The sequence below is a fragment of the Terrapene carolina genome, unplaced genomic scaffold (genome assembly GCF_002925995.2).
Source record: "Terrapene carolina triunguis isolate 2854851 unplaced genomic scaffold, T_m_triunguis-2.0 Scaffold68, whole genome shotgun sequence".
NCBI classification, from domain to species: domain Eukaryota; kingdom Metazoa; phylum Chordata; order Testudines; family Emydidae; genus Terrapene; species Terrapene triunguis.
The window spans coordinates 77520037-77538170 of record NW_020664419.1 but is presented as its reverse complement, the minus strand read 5'-3'; the positions used below and the strand labels follow the sequence as shown (position 1 = coordinate 77538170).

Here is an 18134-nt window from a genome sequence, read left to right as displayed (position 1 = left end):
CACATTCTTTTTTGGCCTTCCTAATTATATTTTTACACTTCACTTGCCAGAGTTTATGCTCCTTTTTATTTTCCTCACTAGGATTTAACTACCCAGAAGCTAGGAAGCCCTGACAACCCTGGCTCAAACCGGGGCTTCCAGAGCTTCTGGGATCCCAGCTCTGTGGCAGCCCACAATACCAGCAGACAAGCTGTCAGGAAGCCTGCCTGGTTTCTGTTGGAAGATTCAATAAAGCCAACACATTCCCACAAAATATTTTTATTTTGATTATCAGCATTTTCTAACAGAAAAATGTTTTGTTAGAAAACTTCTGACCAGCTCTAGTCATAATGATCTTGGAAGTAAAATACAATTATTAAATGTATTTACTTTATACATGTATTTTATTACCAAAACATCTTCCAGTCCATGGTTCTAATTCTGTCCTTATTTACACCTCCATAGAACTCTACTGACTTAAATAGAGAGGCCTGGGGTGAAAATCAGTGCAAAATTTGGCTTCTGAAGTGTCCTTCTGAACAACTATTTTATGTGGTAAATAAACTGGATTAGATAGACTCTCTCTGAAATTACACTCATGCAACTGAAATTTAAAGTTAGTGGGGATGCATGGGTGTGACTTAGGACAGAAAATGACCTGCTCTATATACCCAAACGCATGAGATTAAAAATGCTTTAAGCAGTGCCAGGGCAAATTTAAGAAACAGAGACCTTTGGTTAATAATTTGAAACATTCTAGGCATACACATAATAATGAGCAACTAAGCATTTGGCTGTCAAAGACCTACTGCCACATGAAGTTTGCACAAAAGAGACTTGTCAGCACATCCCAAGAGAAATGTGCAGCCATCAGCTGTGATTTTAATTACATGATTGGTTGATTTGTGCATGTTTTTTTAAACAGAGGCTATTTAAATGGTTTTACCAGCAATAAAACATATTCTTTCAGGGTGAAAGTCACTCCTCCCCACACAAAGCTTGACTAAATGTACTTTTTTCAGGGAATGAAGTGGATGTCAAGGGATGGAATCCACCATCACAACATACAGGCTGGCTATAGGACTGCATCACAGCCCATTGGAAGCTAGCATTCCAGCCCACGTGCTAAAATAGCAACCACAGTCACTCTCCATATCCTCTATGCTGGAATGACTGGATACAAATAAGCATATATCAAGTGGGTCCTACCCTGGGTCATCACAAAGACCCCTTCCATGCTGACCTATTCAGAAAAGGTGCAGACTTTCTGTGAAGCACAAGGAGTTACTTCGGATATACACTGGTAAAACTGACAGCTGAATCTGGCCAAAGGTTTTAACTTACGTCAAATTTTGTGAAGGCAAAATTTAAAAAAAATTAAGTTTGATTTTATCAGTGCTATGGTTATAACTCAAGTATCAGAGGGGTAGCCACATTAGTCTGAATCTGTAAAAAGCAACAGAGGGTCCTGTGGCACCTTTAAGACTAACAGAAGTATTGGAGCATAAGCTTTTGTGGGTGAATGCCCACTTCATCAGACGCGTCTTATGGGCATAAGAAACACTGAGGTTCTTTACCAGTGTATTTTCATTTTTATGCCATTACCTGCCAGGATATCCATGCCTGCAAAAAAAAGCTCTGAAACCACATCACGAATCTCAGTTTCATCAGGAACAGGTGGGGCAGGGCGCAACACTCGTCTATTACTATCAGAGAGAGCTTCTAGGATGGCAAGGAAATGGGCTGCAGTTCCATCAAACATCTCAGTCAGCAGCCGTTCTGTAGCAGTACGAGGCCATGGCAACTAAACGAGATAAATCTTTGTAAGGTTTTGTAATATTTCAAATGCGTTACAATAAAGCAACAGTTTTTTCAAAACAGTTCTCTGTGAAAAAGTGAGTGCAAGTACAAGAAATAACACTGCAGTATACATCGTGGTTGTGAATTCTATGATCCAGACGTATAGGAAAGTATCAGGCCAAATTTGTAAGGTACCTAAGGAAGGCATGAATTTCACAATAACCACATACACTGCTGCACACTGTTCTAGTTAGAAAACAACACAATGAAAATTATGAAAGGAAAAAAATATATTAAGCCCATGTAGTTCAAAGCTATCCAGATCTTGTCCTGTAATCACATGGGCTTGATCACTGGGAGCTGAGGACTCTCAGCACTTCACAGGAAGTCAGTGAATATTGACGGTGATCAGCACCCCACAGGACTAAAGCTACAGTCCATTAGGTTGGTCCTTTGGTCTGTACATTTTCCAACCAACATAATGTAAAACATAAGACAATACACACAAAACCATATGCACTATGTTTGGCTGCTAAGTAATGATAAATCTATAAAATAAAATAATAAAACTGAACTCATAATGCTTTGTTTACATGACTGTTCTTTCCTTATCAAAATCATTACTGGGTATGGAACACTGAAGTGGAGACCCAGTATTTAATGGTCACCTGCTCCATCTCATCATCACTCCAGTTATAATAATTTATTTGACATTTTATCAAATAAAAAGCCTTCAGTAAGCTTTCCAGAACCATCTAACCATTCTAATATTGGGGAATTTCCTTCCTGCATTGGTGGAGCCACATCCTTTATTTTAATTTTCAAATTAGGCACTTTAATTCAAGCAAGCTAAGATGTATACCCAATAAAAAGGGAATAATTTGTGCCATATCTGGCAGCATTTCAGCTATTTATATGCTGATGGATTGTATTTTTATTGTAAAATAAATTATTCATCCATCTTTTCAAACAGGCCACCTCTTTAGAGGTAGCTATTTGTCTTTTCAAAAGAAAGAGCAACCATTTCTACAGGGAGGAGGGTAAATCCACATTTTACTGGCAACCTCATTCCAAACCAAAGACAAGAAATATTTTTAAACAATTCCTTATAATTATACATGCAGGTTTAAAATTTCCCAAGTACATTATATTGGATTTTAAAAACACAACATTTGTTGCTAAGTTGTTATATCCCCAATCTTTCTTTCAACAGCATGGGGGAAATAATTACAGTCCCAAACCTGCAACTGGCTCTATGCAACAGAACCCTGCCCCCATGTATAGCCCTTGACCGTTTATGCACAAAACACAGGTTTTATTTAAATAAATAAATAAATGCCTGAGTTGGGGAAGATAACTATACACTGCAGTGATAGCAATATTGTTTTAGCTGTAAACAGTTCCCTGTGGTGTTTGCAATCCAAATATTACAGCATTATAGGGGTGAAGGAGAAAATGAAAATTACTGAAAACTAATGGAAAATGAGCCAGTCTGTTTTCATTTTCCAAGTTAAATTAAGAGCTAAAAGTACATGGAACTCCACACATACTAAAAGTTAAGCATGTACTTACATACTTTGCTGGATCAGGACCAGATCACTCAGCACCTTGCAGGATCAAACGCTTATCAGGCATTCCAGTCTAAATATCCCTACATTCTGGCTTTTCTACACAAATGTTTCATTCGCGCAAGCTGAGGTATAAAACTACCTGCAAAAGCCTGCTGTGCACTTAAGTGTCCATGTGGACCGTGCTGCTGCGCACTAAAAGTTCCCTAGTGCACTTTGATCTATGGCTGTTTCAAAGCTGGATAAATCAAAGGGCACTAGAAAACTTTTAGTTCATGGCATTAGGGTTCACACTGACACTGAGTGCATGGCACACTAGTGCAGGGTAGATTTACACCTCAGTTTGCCACGAGCAAAGTGTTCATATAGACAAGCTCTCTGTCTTCTTATCATACTCTGAATACTGCTCTACACATGTTTTATAACATTAAAATGTCACAAAAATTGCTTTAAAAGTGAACCAGTGCAGGCAAATATAGTTCTATAGATTTTTCCCATTTATTTGAACATTAGTAAATCTACAAAATGTGCAGAAATAGTTTTGGCACTGATATCACATTTAGGATTCACAACATTGAACAAAAAAATCAAAGCATGTAAAAACAAATAACATGACAATTCAATACCTCTGTTTGCTAAGGCCAAGAAAACAGGCATGGCAAGTAGTGGACAAAAATGTCACATTTTAAAACAATTATTAAGAAATTAATTCCTAACAATCAGTCACTTTTAAAACCAGGCATTAAGTAACGTCAGAAACTGATACAGTATTATGTGAAATCTTTGGGAATTACATTGTAAACTGAATTATCTCCTGACCCGGACCACAGACTTCAAAGTCTGCAGAACCAACACCCCCATTAGAAATGTACACCTGCTTCCACAAGTCCTGCTGAAGGATATCACCTAAAACCAGCTAACTTTTACTGAGCCAAATCTTTGAGAAATCTGGTAGTCTTTACATATGCAAACCACACCCTCCTGAAAAAAATTGTGGCATGACCTGGTTTTATACAACCTGAGGTTTCAGATAAGTGAGGTTTGGATCAACTGGATTGTGCTATATACTCAGAAGTTTAATATGAAAGTATACATGACTGAAATCACATATGACCTGATACTGAAGCCCTTGATACTCTTTTATACCAATGTATCATACAAAGTTTGATCAGGGCGATCAGGTCACATCTGAAATGTGTCAGGATGATGATGTTATAGCTTTGCTATTAACTACAGTAAGGCTAAGTTTTTGTCACAGATATTTTTTGAAAAAACGTCATGGAAAGATCACTGGCAATAAACAAAAATTCACACAGGCCTGTGACCTGTCTCTGACTTTCACTAAAAATATCCCTGACAAAATGGGGAGGTGGGTTCAGCACCCACTCTTGCTGGGGCTCCCAGGTCCCTACTGCTCTGGGGAGTGGGAGCTCTGGGGTCCCCCTACCCACAGGGGTTGACTGCTGGGGGGTCTCCTTCCCCCCAAGGTGGCTGGGAGCTATGAGGGGGGCACTGATGCAGCTGGACAGCTGCAGGGTTCCCCTGCCATGGCTGGGCAGCTTCAGGAAGACCCTCACCGCCGACCATGTCTGGACAGTTGCGGGGTGGGGGGGGTCCCCTGCTGCTCACTGCAGCTGGGCAGCTGTGGGAGTTCCCCTGCCGCTCCCCTGGGCTGGGCAACTGCAGGCTCCCCCCACCAGAGTGGGGGCTCAGAGCTGCGAGGGCGGGGCTGGCAGGGAGCTCCAGCCCCGGGCAGAAAATGTCACAGAGGTCAAAGGAAGTCACGCAATCCGTGACCCTTTGACCTCCGTGACATAATCATAACCTTAACTATAAGCAATATCAGTTGAGAAATCCCATGATTTCATAATGTTATCTCTGATGGAACTTATTTATACACCTGTTTTTCCCCAATAATGATTAATACTCAGACTTTTTTCTATTAGTAAAGAAACAATAACAGTATGTACAAATGATATTAATATTTAATAGCAGATTATTTTCCAGCAAAAATTACATTTTGAATATGACTGGGGTTTACCAAATATAGTGCTTTCATTCTCAGGCTATCCCAAAAGTACTTTATGAATAAATAAGTTAGATAATGATTGTGCAAGTAAATAAAGCTTATCAACAATTCACACAGCTCTGAATATTTAACAGTGACAGAATAAATGATGAGACAGAAATAGGAGTTATGCAAGGGGATTTCTAACTTCTGCCTTGATGGCCTCTCAGCCCAGATAGAAAAGACCTCTTGTCTCTCATCTGACCCAGAGGATGATAGTGTAGCACATACTTATGCCTCTTGGTACCGCTATATTTGTAATGAGCAAGAATGGAAATCATAGGACCAGATTAACCACAGATTTACCCCACCAAAAACTCCACAGCATAAAGCCTTCAAGCAGCGGAGGCTGCAATGATTGAAAGTGACGGCAAGCAAGTACTGACCAGCAAGAGAGAGTAGCTGGAGAGTGTGCTGGTTAGAGCCTCTCTCCCATTTGGCAGAGAGGCTATGTAGCCCTAGCAAGAATTAAAGTTACCCCAACTCCAGATGAAACCATAAGGGAAAAAGCAGAATTACCATCTCCCTTTCTTGGGGTGAATCACCCCTGGAGTGTAAAGGGCTTCTCTAGCTCCGGGAGCTGTAAATCACACCTCCCTGCACCAGCGTTAGTGGAAGTTCTATAGCCTATGTTATGCAGGGGGTCAGACTTGATGATCACAGGATCCCTTCTGGCCTTAGACTCTATGAATGTATGAATCTTTTCTCTAGGAAGGGTCTTGAACCCAATGACTTTAAACCTGACTCAGAAGGAAGAGTGATACTCTCTGAGGTATATGGGGGAACTATTATGAATACACATAATAGTATAAAAATAAATGCAGCTATTAAAGCTAATAAAGTAGGTCTGGGTGTTGTCCAAAGAAAGCAAGTATGCAAAAATATTTAATATTATGAAATGTTTCTCTATACTAATTTATAAGGCTTCTCCCAATGGAACACTTGGCTGTGGCAGCTAAGATTGTTGGCAATAGAATGTGAGTTGGGGGAAATGATTATTTCCATCAAAGGCTATTTCATACTTTGCACTCATTTATATAGGTCACAGAATCTTAAGGGGGAGTGAGGAATCTCTGAAAAATGTATCTTTCAAGGTTTGAGAGGTGTACTGCAACACAAAAATCCACTGAAAATTTGTTGAAGCTGGCCCTGAATCTTTAATGTAATTAAACACAGTAGGGAAAATTCAAGGGGCCATACATCAGGGATGAATTTGAACAAGATTTTTAAAAATTATATTAAATACTGTAGAGTTGTGGCTATTTTGCAGTGTACAGCCAAGAACATTTATCCTGCACAAATAACACACAGCCACTAAAGAAAATGAGCCCTGAATGATCTAATATAGACCATATTGCCTATTAAAATAATTACACCCTTAAGTTGGTTCCGAGTCTTAATGGTAAAGTTAATAAGTTATTTATAAGGCTGGAAAGGGAAAACAAATCATTCTGTTTGCAGATAATGCTGTATGCCCACATAAGATGTGTGCTAGGCAAAGCTATGTCATATCATTACTAAAAATAAGTAATAAACAGATCAAAAAGAAAAAGATTTACACAAAATTCTAAACTTACATTTTGTGCTTCCTTTAGATTAACTCTTAATTTTGGTCGAAAAAATCCTTTGGGCTTTCTTCTGGATTCATATACTGCTCTCTTGAAAACCATTACTGCCATCTGACTCAAAGAGAAGCAGGTGAGTAAAAACTGTGTTATGTATTCTGCTTGTTCAGCTGTATGTATTGTAATTTTTATAAATTGTGACATGTTTATACCTTTATAGTGGCCTCTCTAAAAACTTTTTTTGTTTCTGAATTTTGTGGTGAAGAACTCATGCTTTCCAATTGCTTTAGTTCATCAATTTTACTCAGACCACGGCGAGCGAATACCTATATAGCATAAAAATTGGATAAAGAGTTGATTTATCTATTTTGATATTATAGTTCTGTGCTCTGCTTGCTATGAGAGGGAGAGTACAATAGCCACACCTCCTCCTCATCCTTGTGTTCAGAGAACAATAAAGACTGAAATCATAGCCAGCTCCTGTACAACAGATGCAAGGGGAGAGAAACTCCTTGCTCTCTCTCTTTTTGTGCAACCGCTGAGGGGCTGGCCACAGTCGAGCCCTGAACACTTAGAATGTTTATGTACATATTAAAAATGTATTACTGTGCTTTAATTTGAATTGATTAGTTCAATTTATACAGAGAAACATACTGTAGTAGCCTAACTACATTTCTGAATGCAGATAAAAAGCAAATATAATAATAAAATGTAATATTTAAATAAATATGCAGCTTGCCATTTATTGTTACAAATAAAATTATAAGAGTGATACATAAGGCTACCTCTCCATGGATGCTGGCTTGGCTGTCATAATAACAATAACAAACTGCAGTGTAAAGGGTGGTTCTCCATGTCAAATAGTGTACAGCTAAAAGTGGTACTGATGATTCCATACATATGCTGGCCCACAATAGGTATTCCAGCACCTGTGATGGGAAAAAACAATTATAAACAAAACATTATAAAGAACTGCTCAAAATGTATTAACAGTATAAACTTGAAACAGTTGGCTGAGAAAATTATTAAGCATTGATATGCATTTCCTATTGCTCAAAGATACACATAAAAAACATGGACTTAAATAACAGAGCAAATTAGAACAAGAAATCACAGAAAGAGAGTTAATATTTCATTCATTTTACTTTCAGTCATTTATGAATTTTTCCACCCAGAATTGTGTTCATTTTCATCTCTAGACCTGAAGAAGAACTCTACATAGTTCAAAAGCTGGTCTCTTTCATCAACAGAAGTTAATCCAATGAAAGATATTACATCACCCACCTTGTCTCTCTTCATCTTCACCTGCCATTTTATGGCCTGAGATATCAAAACAATCCCAGTTCACTACTAAACTGTTTCCTCATTTAGGGCTTGATCCTGCTCTCATTCAAGTCAATTGAAAAACTCCTATTCACTTGAAAGATGCAAGATCAAGCCCTTTAGGCTCTGATCCCGCAAAGCATTGAGCGCTTCTTATGAGGTGCTGAGCACACTCTACTTTCACTGTCCTCAGTGGGTATAGGAGATTCAGGCCTTCAGTTTGGGGAAATTCATCCTCTTCTCCAAACCTACTCTTCACAGCAAAGACCTCTTGATATAATTAGCCCTGCTAAAAAACAGGTCTACCTTGATTTCTACAGAATCACACCACTTCACCCTACTGAACAGCATTTTCCTCTCTTACTATCTTTGGGCCTGATGCTCTATGAGATGCTGAGCACCCTCATTTCCAAATGAAGTCAATTTACAAACTCAGGCCTTCTGTAAATTACTGAACCGAAAATACATGTCCTGAATGTAGCTGACAGTGTTTCCTCCAGAAACCATGAAGCACATTACATGTATAATATGAGCTACACTGGCATATAGAATAAAGATACAAAGTCACTTCCAGTTTCAATGCTAAGATGTTCAAATGGAAAATTTCCTTTGAAACTCTCCAGTCGCTGACAGGGATACACTTGCTCTTTATGCATGACTGAAATAACCATCTGCCAACAAAAAAAAATATTGGATCCAAGATTGTCCAGTGTCTGTTTACTCCAGGTGGGGGGGAAATTGAAATCCAATTTAAATCTAGATAAATAAAAAAATAAAGTCCAGGGCATACCACTGAGATACTCACATGAAAGAAACTTTCATGATTAAAAAAAACCCAGCCACAGGGTGTCACTACAGCTCTACCAAAAACCAGCAAAAGGGTAATTCCATTCATATAAACAAACAGCCCAATATGGCTCAGCTTGCTGATTTATACCCTATTTTAAATAGTGGAATCATAACGACGTATAATAAATTATCCTAACCTCAGTTAACAACAGCTTGCCATTAAGAGTCATTGGTACTATTTGCTTTAGTTAAGCATTTATAGTGATGACAGAGTTACAGTGTAGTATTTGTCAGATGTGGATACAAACATCTGTCTAAAGCATTCTGTTTTATTCAAATTTACAAGTAAGCAGTATTATATGATGGATATTTTTAAAAGATTTTTTGTCAAAATGAAGTCAAAAGGCCACATTCTCAGCTGGTGTAAATCAATGTAACAGACTTCAATGGCACAATAATGATCTATACCAGTTGAAGATCTGGCCCAAAACATGCAGCGGGAATGAGGCTCCATCAGGGATATCTAATTAAGGTCTTGAGAACCCTAAGATCAACCCTCTGCCTTCCTCACAAAGTCAGTATAAGAATCTTGTGCCACCCTTTTTTGTTAATTGACTACTTTGGAATCACTACCTTGTGTCGAGATATTAGGAGCCAAGAATTGGGGTGATAAATCATTAAAATGTTGTGCAGTTAAAGTGTGCTTCACTTTTGAAATAAATAGTTTATTAAATTAAAAATGAACTAAATACAACTTCAAGGGGCTTGGATGACTCTTACTGCAACACTCCACAGGGGCCTGACTAATCCCAAAGACCAGCAGCCTGGTATGCTGGGGTCATATGCTCACAGTTGAACGCCACAGAGGTCCATGAAGGCTTGGGGGGACTCATGTTCTCCTGCCCTTCTACACGAGCCTCTCTGGACACCAAACTCTTTTACCTCACTGTCCAGGATGGTCAGCGTTACTATTGCCAGGGAGAGTGGAGTTGGTCAGATAAGATTTACCCAATGTGACAAAATAAAAATGTATTTCCTTCTTTTCAGTAAAATTCTGTTTGCTGTAAAGCTAAAAGTATTCTTAATAGCTGTACAATATATTAGAAATACCAAATATAAAAAACCTTCCAGTTTATCTTGCCATACCTTAGCAGACTGACCTATGCTCATCAAACGTCTGCATATTGTGTATATATAAATTGTACCTAGAAGAATAAAAATAAATTAAAATCTATACAAAAATGGATACGAGTCCAACATTTCTACTTCAAATCTGTTATGCTAGTTAACTGAAATGTTGTTGTTAGGATCTGGATTGTTAATAAGTCTCTTATTTCAAGATGAAAAACAACTGAAAATATAGTTTTAAAAATTAAAAAACTTTTAACATAATTATTTTTAAATTAGAGAAGTTGAAACCATTCAAATTCTTGTGTGATGTTAATGTCCATTGTAAAATAAGTAGAAAAACAGCCTCATAAAAATTATATATTACTGAAGTCTTAAATGTCCACTAGAAATATTTAATATCACAGGTCAAATCAAGGGATGTGACTATTGGAGGTAGAATTTTCATGGGAAAATTCATGGGACTTGTGCTCTTCAATCACTAAAGTACTTCTGAAAATCCCATCATGGAAGTGTAACATGTGTAACAAAGTTCTGAGTACACAAAAAGCTAGACAAGCAATAAAACACTCCAGGGTGTATATTCTGTGTAGAAAAGGACACCTGTAGTGCAAAGAGGCAGCCAAACGCCAATCAACACAACTAGAAGGACATTTTATCAACAAGCCACCCCACAGCATCCATTAATAGGGTATTGGTATATGCCTCGGATGTGTAGTGAGCCACAAACCTCCTGTTGCTGAGGGAGCTACAGAAAGATATTCTACCCAGAAGAAGGGGCAGAGTCCTGGGAGAAGAAATGCCAGAGTTCAGGTCCTACCCTAACCTCATTTCAGCCAATTGGAAGGAGCTAATGCTGGCCAAAACCGTGCTCAAGACAGGGATTTGGTCCAGAGACCTGGCAATGGGATCCCAGAATGGAAAATTAGTATATTTTAATTTAATTATTTTATTGTGTTTCTTTGGCAGTCAAGGGAGAGCTGAAAGGGAAAGGTGGGACCAAGAGTGGTCTCAGCAGATAAGAGTGGTTGGAATCTCCAGCCCCATTAAAGCTCTAATCAGGAAAGAAAATACCAGCACTTCACCGCCAATTCAAAAGTGCCTTTTCTCTCATATGCAATTTTATATTACAGTAACTTACACTAGTAGCATCAAATAATAATCCATGCCTTTGGGTGGGATAAAAAAACAGAATGACCTTTTAAGAATTCTTGATACATCTCTTTTTATATACCCAAGTCTGTTCATCTGATCTAAATTAAGCCAAGTATGAACAACACACTTACATGGTGGACAATATCAATCAGATACAGATGGAATCAAATTCTTAATCTAAAATGGTTTCCATTTTTAAAAGAAATTTTTATCATTAAATCCAATGCTGGAGAATATTATTTAAAAAAAAGCACACACAAACTTTTTATGTTTCAAACAGTCATAAATTTATTTCCTATTTCCTACACTTCAGAAATGTAATCCTCTTTGTACAAAAAAATCCCTATTTATAAGTACATTTTATAGCTAAAAAATTCTATAGTTTGCTTATATATCAGCATTTAATTTAAAAAATGCTTTCATTATGATCTGTCAGAATTCATTATATGAGTACACTCAAAACACTGCTCAACTGTGGTCTATGAATAAGTTATTTCTTTTACAGATGTCCAACACAAAAATGTAATACCATGTAGAAAAATGAAAACTGAAAGTCATTGTGAATTTCAAAATATCATTATTTAATTGTTGAAAAAATACTTACGATTAAAAGGGAACTAGAATTTTACTCGCAGTCTTTTTGTTGTCATTACTGAACAAGTATGAAATTTCCTTTCCAAGGCATACTTTGACAGAAAAATATAAATGAAATCTGTAACGTACCATTATAGATAAGCCAACACAAATGCTCCTGAGGTAGAGCCACCTGCATAATGAGTCGTAAGGAAGACAAGATATTGAAACACATCTGCAGAGATTCTTGATTCTGGAGATTTCTATCACTGATGCATACCATCTGGTAAATGCAAATATTCCTTCCTTGCAAAGCATGGAACTAAAGTGTATGGGAACAGAAGTAAAATAAAAAATACTGTCTTTTAAAATATAAATATTTATATGTATCAGTTTTCACATTAGTATTTTGTTGTGCTTTGCTAAACATGAGAAAGTAAAGCATATATCAGAGTTATACCATAACAGTTACAGGTATAGTGAATTAGAGAATAGAGAAGAGGTTATTAAGCTGTGCAGATGGCTTCCATTAGATCCACATGCAGAGAATAAGTTTAATACACTATTCTCCTGCGTGACAGAGTGGTAGGAAGGGAGGATAAATAAGGCACTGGACTGGGACTTGGGACAGAAGTAGATCAGTGCCTAAGGTCTAACTCTGTATACATCAATATTATATGGACTAAGCATTCTAATTTAGGCACCTTCCATTTTGAAATTAGATCCCGTGGCATTTCCAAGGTCCATGAAGATGGACAACTCAACACATGTTGCAAGTTAAGTAAAGGAAACCATTTCTGGAACTTTAGATTTATTTTAAAAATTATCTTGAAAAAGCAAAATAAAACAGACTAATGAAATCTCTGACCACATTCCCTTCTTGAGGTTGAACAGTCTTTAAATACCAAAACAAACAATAGCTCTCATATTTCCAGAGCTCCCTGTCCTGGATTCTAAGCAAGTCACCTCATTCCATCTCTTCCCAGAAAAAAAAAAATCTAAGGCCCTTTTTAAGGCTTTACCCCTAACTAAGGTCAGCTGTACCTGATCATCACAAGTGCAGGCAAGAAACACATGGCTTTCCCAGATATCCTAGCTCAGGAAGAAATCCAAATACCCACATCAGTGTCTGGTGCAGCAGAGACTCCCAATAGAGCACTGCTGGGACAGAATGCATTATTTTTATGATGCCTTCCTCTCACCTTGCCCTGCCTTACTCATACCAAAGGACCTATCACAAGCCCTTGGTCTCTTGTAGCGATAACACAAAGGAATGTTTACACCCTCCCTGAGGTCATTTGGCTTTCCTACAAATTTTCATCATTTACAGATGAAACTAATGACCATATAAATCTATTTATCAGTCTATTTTATTTAATACCTGGAAAATAATATATTGATAGTAGTGTGATGCTGCTTTGTCATCAAGCAGCTTATGTGTAGTATTTTTACACAGAAATACTGCATAAATTACAATACAAAGTTCTAATTGTGTTGACTGCCCTGTTTTCATATAAGGTAGGAACACAAAAATTGACACATTCAATCAGCGACCAGTCATCAACTTTGGTCCATATCCTGTCTTTGACAGTAGTTTATACCAGCTGTTTTAGAGGAGAAACCCTGGTCATGGAATAACCTGCCCACAGGAAAATTGTCTACCTAACCTCAATTAGTTAGAGGTTGGATTATGCCTTGAAGCATGAGGGGTTATATCTCTTCCAAAACTTTTTTTAAATCATTAATTATATAACTGTGGATATTCTCAGCATTCATATAATTGTGATTCCCTTTTTAACCTCAATGACATCTTGTGGCAAGGAGCTCTGTAGACATGTGTATTATTTCCTATTCTGGATATGTGAACAATTAAAGAGCTCCAGGTATTAGTAAATCTACCTCTCGTTAGTGCAACAGTCTGATATACATTTGTTGAAGCTTAATAAAGGCTTCTTATTTTGAAATCATTAACATTTTTGTTAAAACTCTTTCTTGTTTATACCTACCGTAAGTGCGGCACTTTTATCACCAAAGCCATTTGGAAAAAACATGGACTTAAACTGATTCACATCTGCTATTACCTCATCAAGGTTTATGGAACTGAATTGCTGAAGATACCGTCCATAGCACTGTAAAAGTGCCAGCTTATATTCCTGGAATGTGAAGAATATGTTATTCATAGATTTTACATTTTATTTTTCTATGCAATTATAAAATGTGTATTATACTTTTTACACTCATTTAACAAATGGCAATGTAGAACAATAACTGGAGGTGAAGTAGACTCACCCATGACTATGCTGAAAAGTCAGGAAAACATTTTGTAATGTAGTTTATAATGATAAAGTCACCCACAGAAAGCATTAGAATCTTTGGAGTAATCAAAGATGAGTCAAGGTTTTTTTTAATTCAGAAACTTGACAAATACCCGATACTGGATTTAAAATATTATGTTCTCACAACAACACAACAAACTCAAGGGCTTCCTGGAATGTCCTACAGCTTGAGAGGGGTAATCATAATATTACTGAGAAAAGCACTTCAGAACAAAAAGCTTTATAAACTATACACAAGGATTGTTATTTCATCCCCCACTGCAGTGCCCACCTCTTGGGCAAAAAGAGCAAACCGTTTCAGAATTCACACCAAAACCACACAGTGCTGTAGAACAAGAAGTGATGAAAACTAATGGATACCACTGAAACTGCAGAAGGAATTTAGATACCTGAACTAGCCAAAACACCTCATTTAATAATCCTACTCTTGTGAAAAATGCCATGGGGTCTTTAATAACTACAAGCAGGCAGGACCTCAGGCTTTATGTCTCATCCATAAGACAGTCCTTCGGTAGTACAATGATTCCTTCTAAGACTATGTTGGGACAGTGGTTCCATACTGACTCAGAGGTTGAACTGCCATCTATTGCAGTGGTTCTCAAACAGTAGGTTGGAACCCCCTTTTAATGGGGTCGCCAGGGCTGGCTTAGACTCGCTCGGGTCTGGGGCCAACCCAAATATATGGAGATATACCTACCTCATAGAACTGGAAGGGACCCCGAAAGGTCATCGAGTCCAGCCCCCTGCCTTCACTAGCAGGACCAAGTATTGATTTTGCCCCAGATCCCTAAGTGGCCCCCTCAAGGATTGAACTCACAACCCTGGGTTTAGCAGGCCAATGCTCAAACCACTGAGCTATCCCTCCCCCCACAACATCCGAGCCCCACTGCCCAGGGCCGAAGACTGAGGGCTTCAGCCCTGGGCAACAGGGCTCAGGTTACAGGCCTCCTGCCTGGGGCTGAAGCCCTTGAGCTTCGGCTTTGTCTCCCGCTCCCTGCCCTCGGGCTTTGGATCCCCACCCGGGGTGACGGGACTCAGGCAGGCTCAAGTTTCAGTCCCTCCTTCCTGGGGTTATATAGTAATTTGTGTTGTCAGAAGGGGGTCACGGTGCAATGAAGTTTGAGAACCCCTGACCTATTGAATCACCAACACCACTTCGTGCAGCCACAATTCCTTAGAGGTCTCCCATCCAACTGGACTTGTGGGATCTGGCAGATTGTAGGCCAGGATAATTCAAACATGATAAATGCAGATATCTTTCATGTTTTCTTTCCCCTTTCCCTCATAGATCATTTTAAAAGTTCAGGTTACAGTTAGTCCTATTAAATCTTAAATAGCTTTTTATTTTCTTCAGTCATCTCAGATTTCTTCAAATTAAATACTAAAATAATGTATTTGTTTTCCAAATGTGTTTTATATAGAAAACTGAAGTGTTTTCCTGAATTATGACAGTTATACCAACTTTGCACAAGAAAGAAAAACAAAACTTTTCAAATTAAGTTTGTCAGGAGCCTAAATAGGCCGTAATTGTCCTGTATTATACATAAGTAGAAATTGGAGTTGAGGCTTCATCAGGGACTCTACCTACCATTCATGCTGTGAAAGCATCATGAGATAAATAGTCCACCTGATGACCAATAGCATTTTTTGGAAGTTGCATATGTGATCGTTTTTATAAGTAGTAATGAAAGACAACACACTGTGTTATAGTTGGTATTTAAAGGTTATTATATGTTAATACCTATCATTTGTATCACAGTAACACCTAGGAGTCCAAGTCATGGACCAGAATCCCACTGAGCTAAGCACTGTACAGACACACAGCGAAAAGATTATCTCTATCCCAAAGACCTTTCAATCTAACTATAAGACAAGAGGCAACAGCTAGATACACGCAGACAGAAAGAGCATAAGAAAACAATGAGACAATACTGGTCAGCATTATGGGCAGTGGTCTCATTCCAGATGCCTAACTGTTAATAAGAATGCTATGTAATTTCGGAATAGATGACACCTGGAATCAAGGTGTGTTCTAAGAGATTGGAACTTGTTGATTGGTGGGAGCACAGTGGATGACAATGGAAAAGAGTCAAGAGCATGCACTTGTGAGGAAAAGGATAGCATGAGGGTTTGAAGCTGATAATAGGGGAAGGCATTGGTGCTTGTCTAGGATGGGGAGTTGGCAGCAACTGGGAGGGGAGGCAAAGGAAAAGAAGGTGTTTGTGGGATGGATGATAGTGGATAGATCACTTGATAATTACCCTGTTCTCTTCATTCCCTCTGAAACATCTGGAACTGGCCACTGTCGGAAGACAGGATACTGGCCTAGATGGATAATTGGTCTGACCCAGCATGGCCATTCTTACATTCTTATGATGAAGGGCTGCATCTTCGGCCACCAAAAATTTCAAGAAACTAGTCTACATGTTTCAAAGTCACCAAAGTAGCCAGCCAGAGGAGAATCATGACAAAGTTTAAGTACTTAAAGCCATGGGTAGCCATAGATACAGCCCTTAAAATAAAGGATCCCATCTTTGATCAGGAAGTTGGAGTTAGATGGTGGTCACTGGCAGCATTCTGAGTCACCATGACTACTGCTGCAAATGAGTCAATAGATAATGAGAATCGAATGAGGGACAGCAAATCCCTATGTATTAAGGTGTTGGCAAAATTACAAGTTTTGAGGACTGTAGAATATTCTCAAGCTCTTTCTCCTAGTTATTCCCCCTTATGAGAGTATATTGGGCTTGCTGTTCTCGATGCCCGGATAGTACGTCAAAACAAAGTGAAATCTGGAGATGAAAAAAGAGCATTGGTTCAGGTTTTTTGTGGTCCGCAGATATTCCAAATTTTTATGATCTGTAAATTGTTGGACCGTAAATTGCATGCCATTGAGATGGTGGTGCCAATCTTCAAAGGCAGCGTTATTGGTGAATAGCTTTGTATTGCACTTCTCATAATTCTGCTGTGCGAGTGTGAGTTATGGTAGTAATATGCACATGGATGGAATAGATTCAGGGGTCCATGGCATGGTGATAGTACTGCTCTAACTGCCACATTGGCGTGTCCACCTCAACTATACATGGTTTTGCAGGATCTGAGTGCAACAGAATAGGCACTGACATAAATGCCTCCTTTAAAAGGTCAAAGACAGACTTAGCTTCCCGTGTCCAGGCAAATCAGACATTCTTCCAGAGCAATGCAGTCATAGTGGACCACCAATTCTGCAAAATCCTTAATAAAACATCAGTACAAATTTGAAAATCCAAGGAAACGTTGAACTTCATGCACAGTTCTTGGGGTTGCCCAGTTTGTGATTGCAAGGACTCTGACGGTCTATGTTGGTGTCACTGGGAAAGACTATATAACCTAGAAATTCCTGGTCAAACTCACATTTTTCTAATTTTGCATATAACCCATGCTCACAGAGATGTTTCAGCACTAGGCAAATGTTTTGGTCACAGAGGAATTGATCTAGTGTCCCTAAAAATGTCTTTAACAAAATGCTGAAGAGTGGTCAGTGTTCTTGAAAGACTAAAAGGCATCACAAGATAATCAAAATAGCCATGAGCTCTGGTTCCAATAGGGTGTAAATCACCCAAACAGGATCTTGGTCCTTGCTGGAGATTGATGGGACATTAGTAAGGCCGATGAGGAGGTAGAGTGTCCGCATTCTTATTGAATAGGTTGAGGCCAGATCCACCACAGTATAGACATGGGCCAATTTCATGGCAATGCTCCTTCTCTTGACCAGTGAGATGCATCCATAGCTGACCTGCATGGCTGGCCCCCTGGCATGGGGGAGAGAATAGAGGACTCTGTTATGATGGGGAAAATCAGGGGAACCTCA

General features: G+C 38.5%; 1 protein-coding gene across 1 annotated transcript in view; it reads right to left on the bottom strand.

The window, feature by feature from the left end:
- The window catches only part of CFAP54 (cilia and flagella associated protein 54), a 199539-nt gene extending 185540 nt beyond the window's left edge, over nucleotides 1-13999 (bottom strand). Inside the window, exons 1-7 of the mRNA XM_026649001.1 lie at nucleotides 13955-13999; nucleotides 12099-12270; nucleotides 10239-10297; nucleotides 7766-7909; nucleotides 7193-7306; nucleotides 6993-7094; nucleotides 1585-1783 (exon numbers count right to left, since the gene is read on the bottom strand). Coding sequence (XP_026504786.1) covers nucleotides 1585-1783; nucleotides 6993-7094; nucleotides 7193-7306; nucleotides 7766-7909; nucleotides 10239-10297; nucleotides 12099-12270; nucleotides 13955-13999 — 835 coding nt within the window. The remainder of the gene's footprint in view (nucleotides 1-1584; nucleotides 1784-6992; nucleotides 7095-7192; nucleotides 7307-7765; nucleotides 7910-10238; nucleotides 10298-12098; nucleotides 12271-13954) is intronic.
- Nucleotides 14000-18134: the final 4135 nt, after the last annotated feature.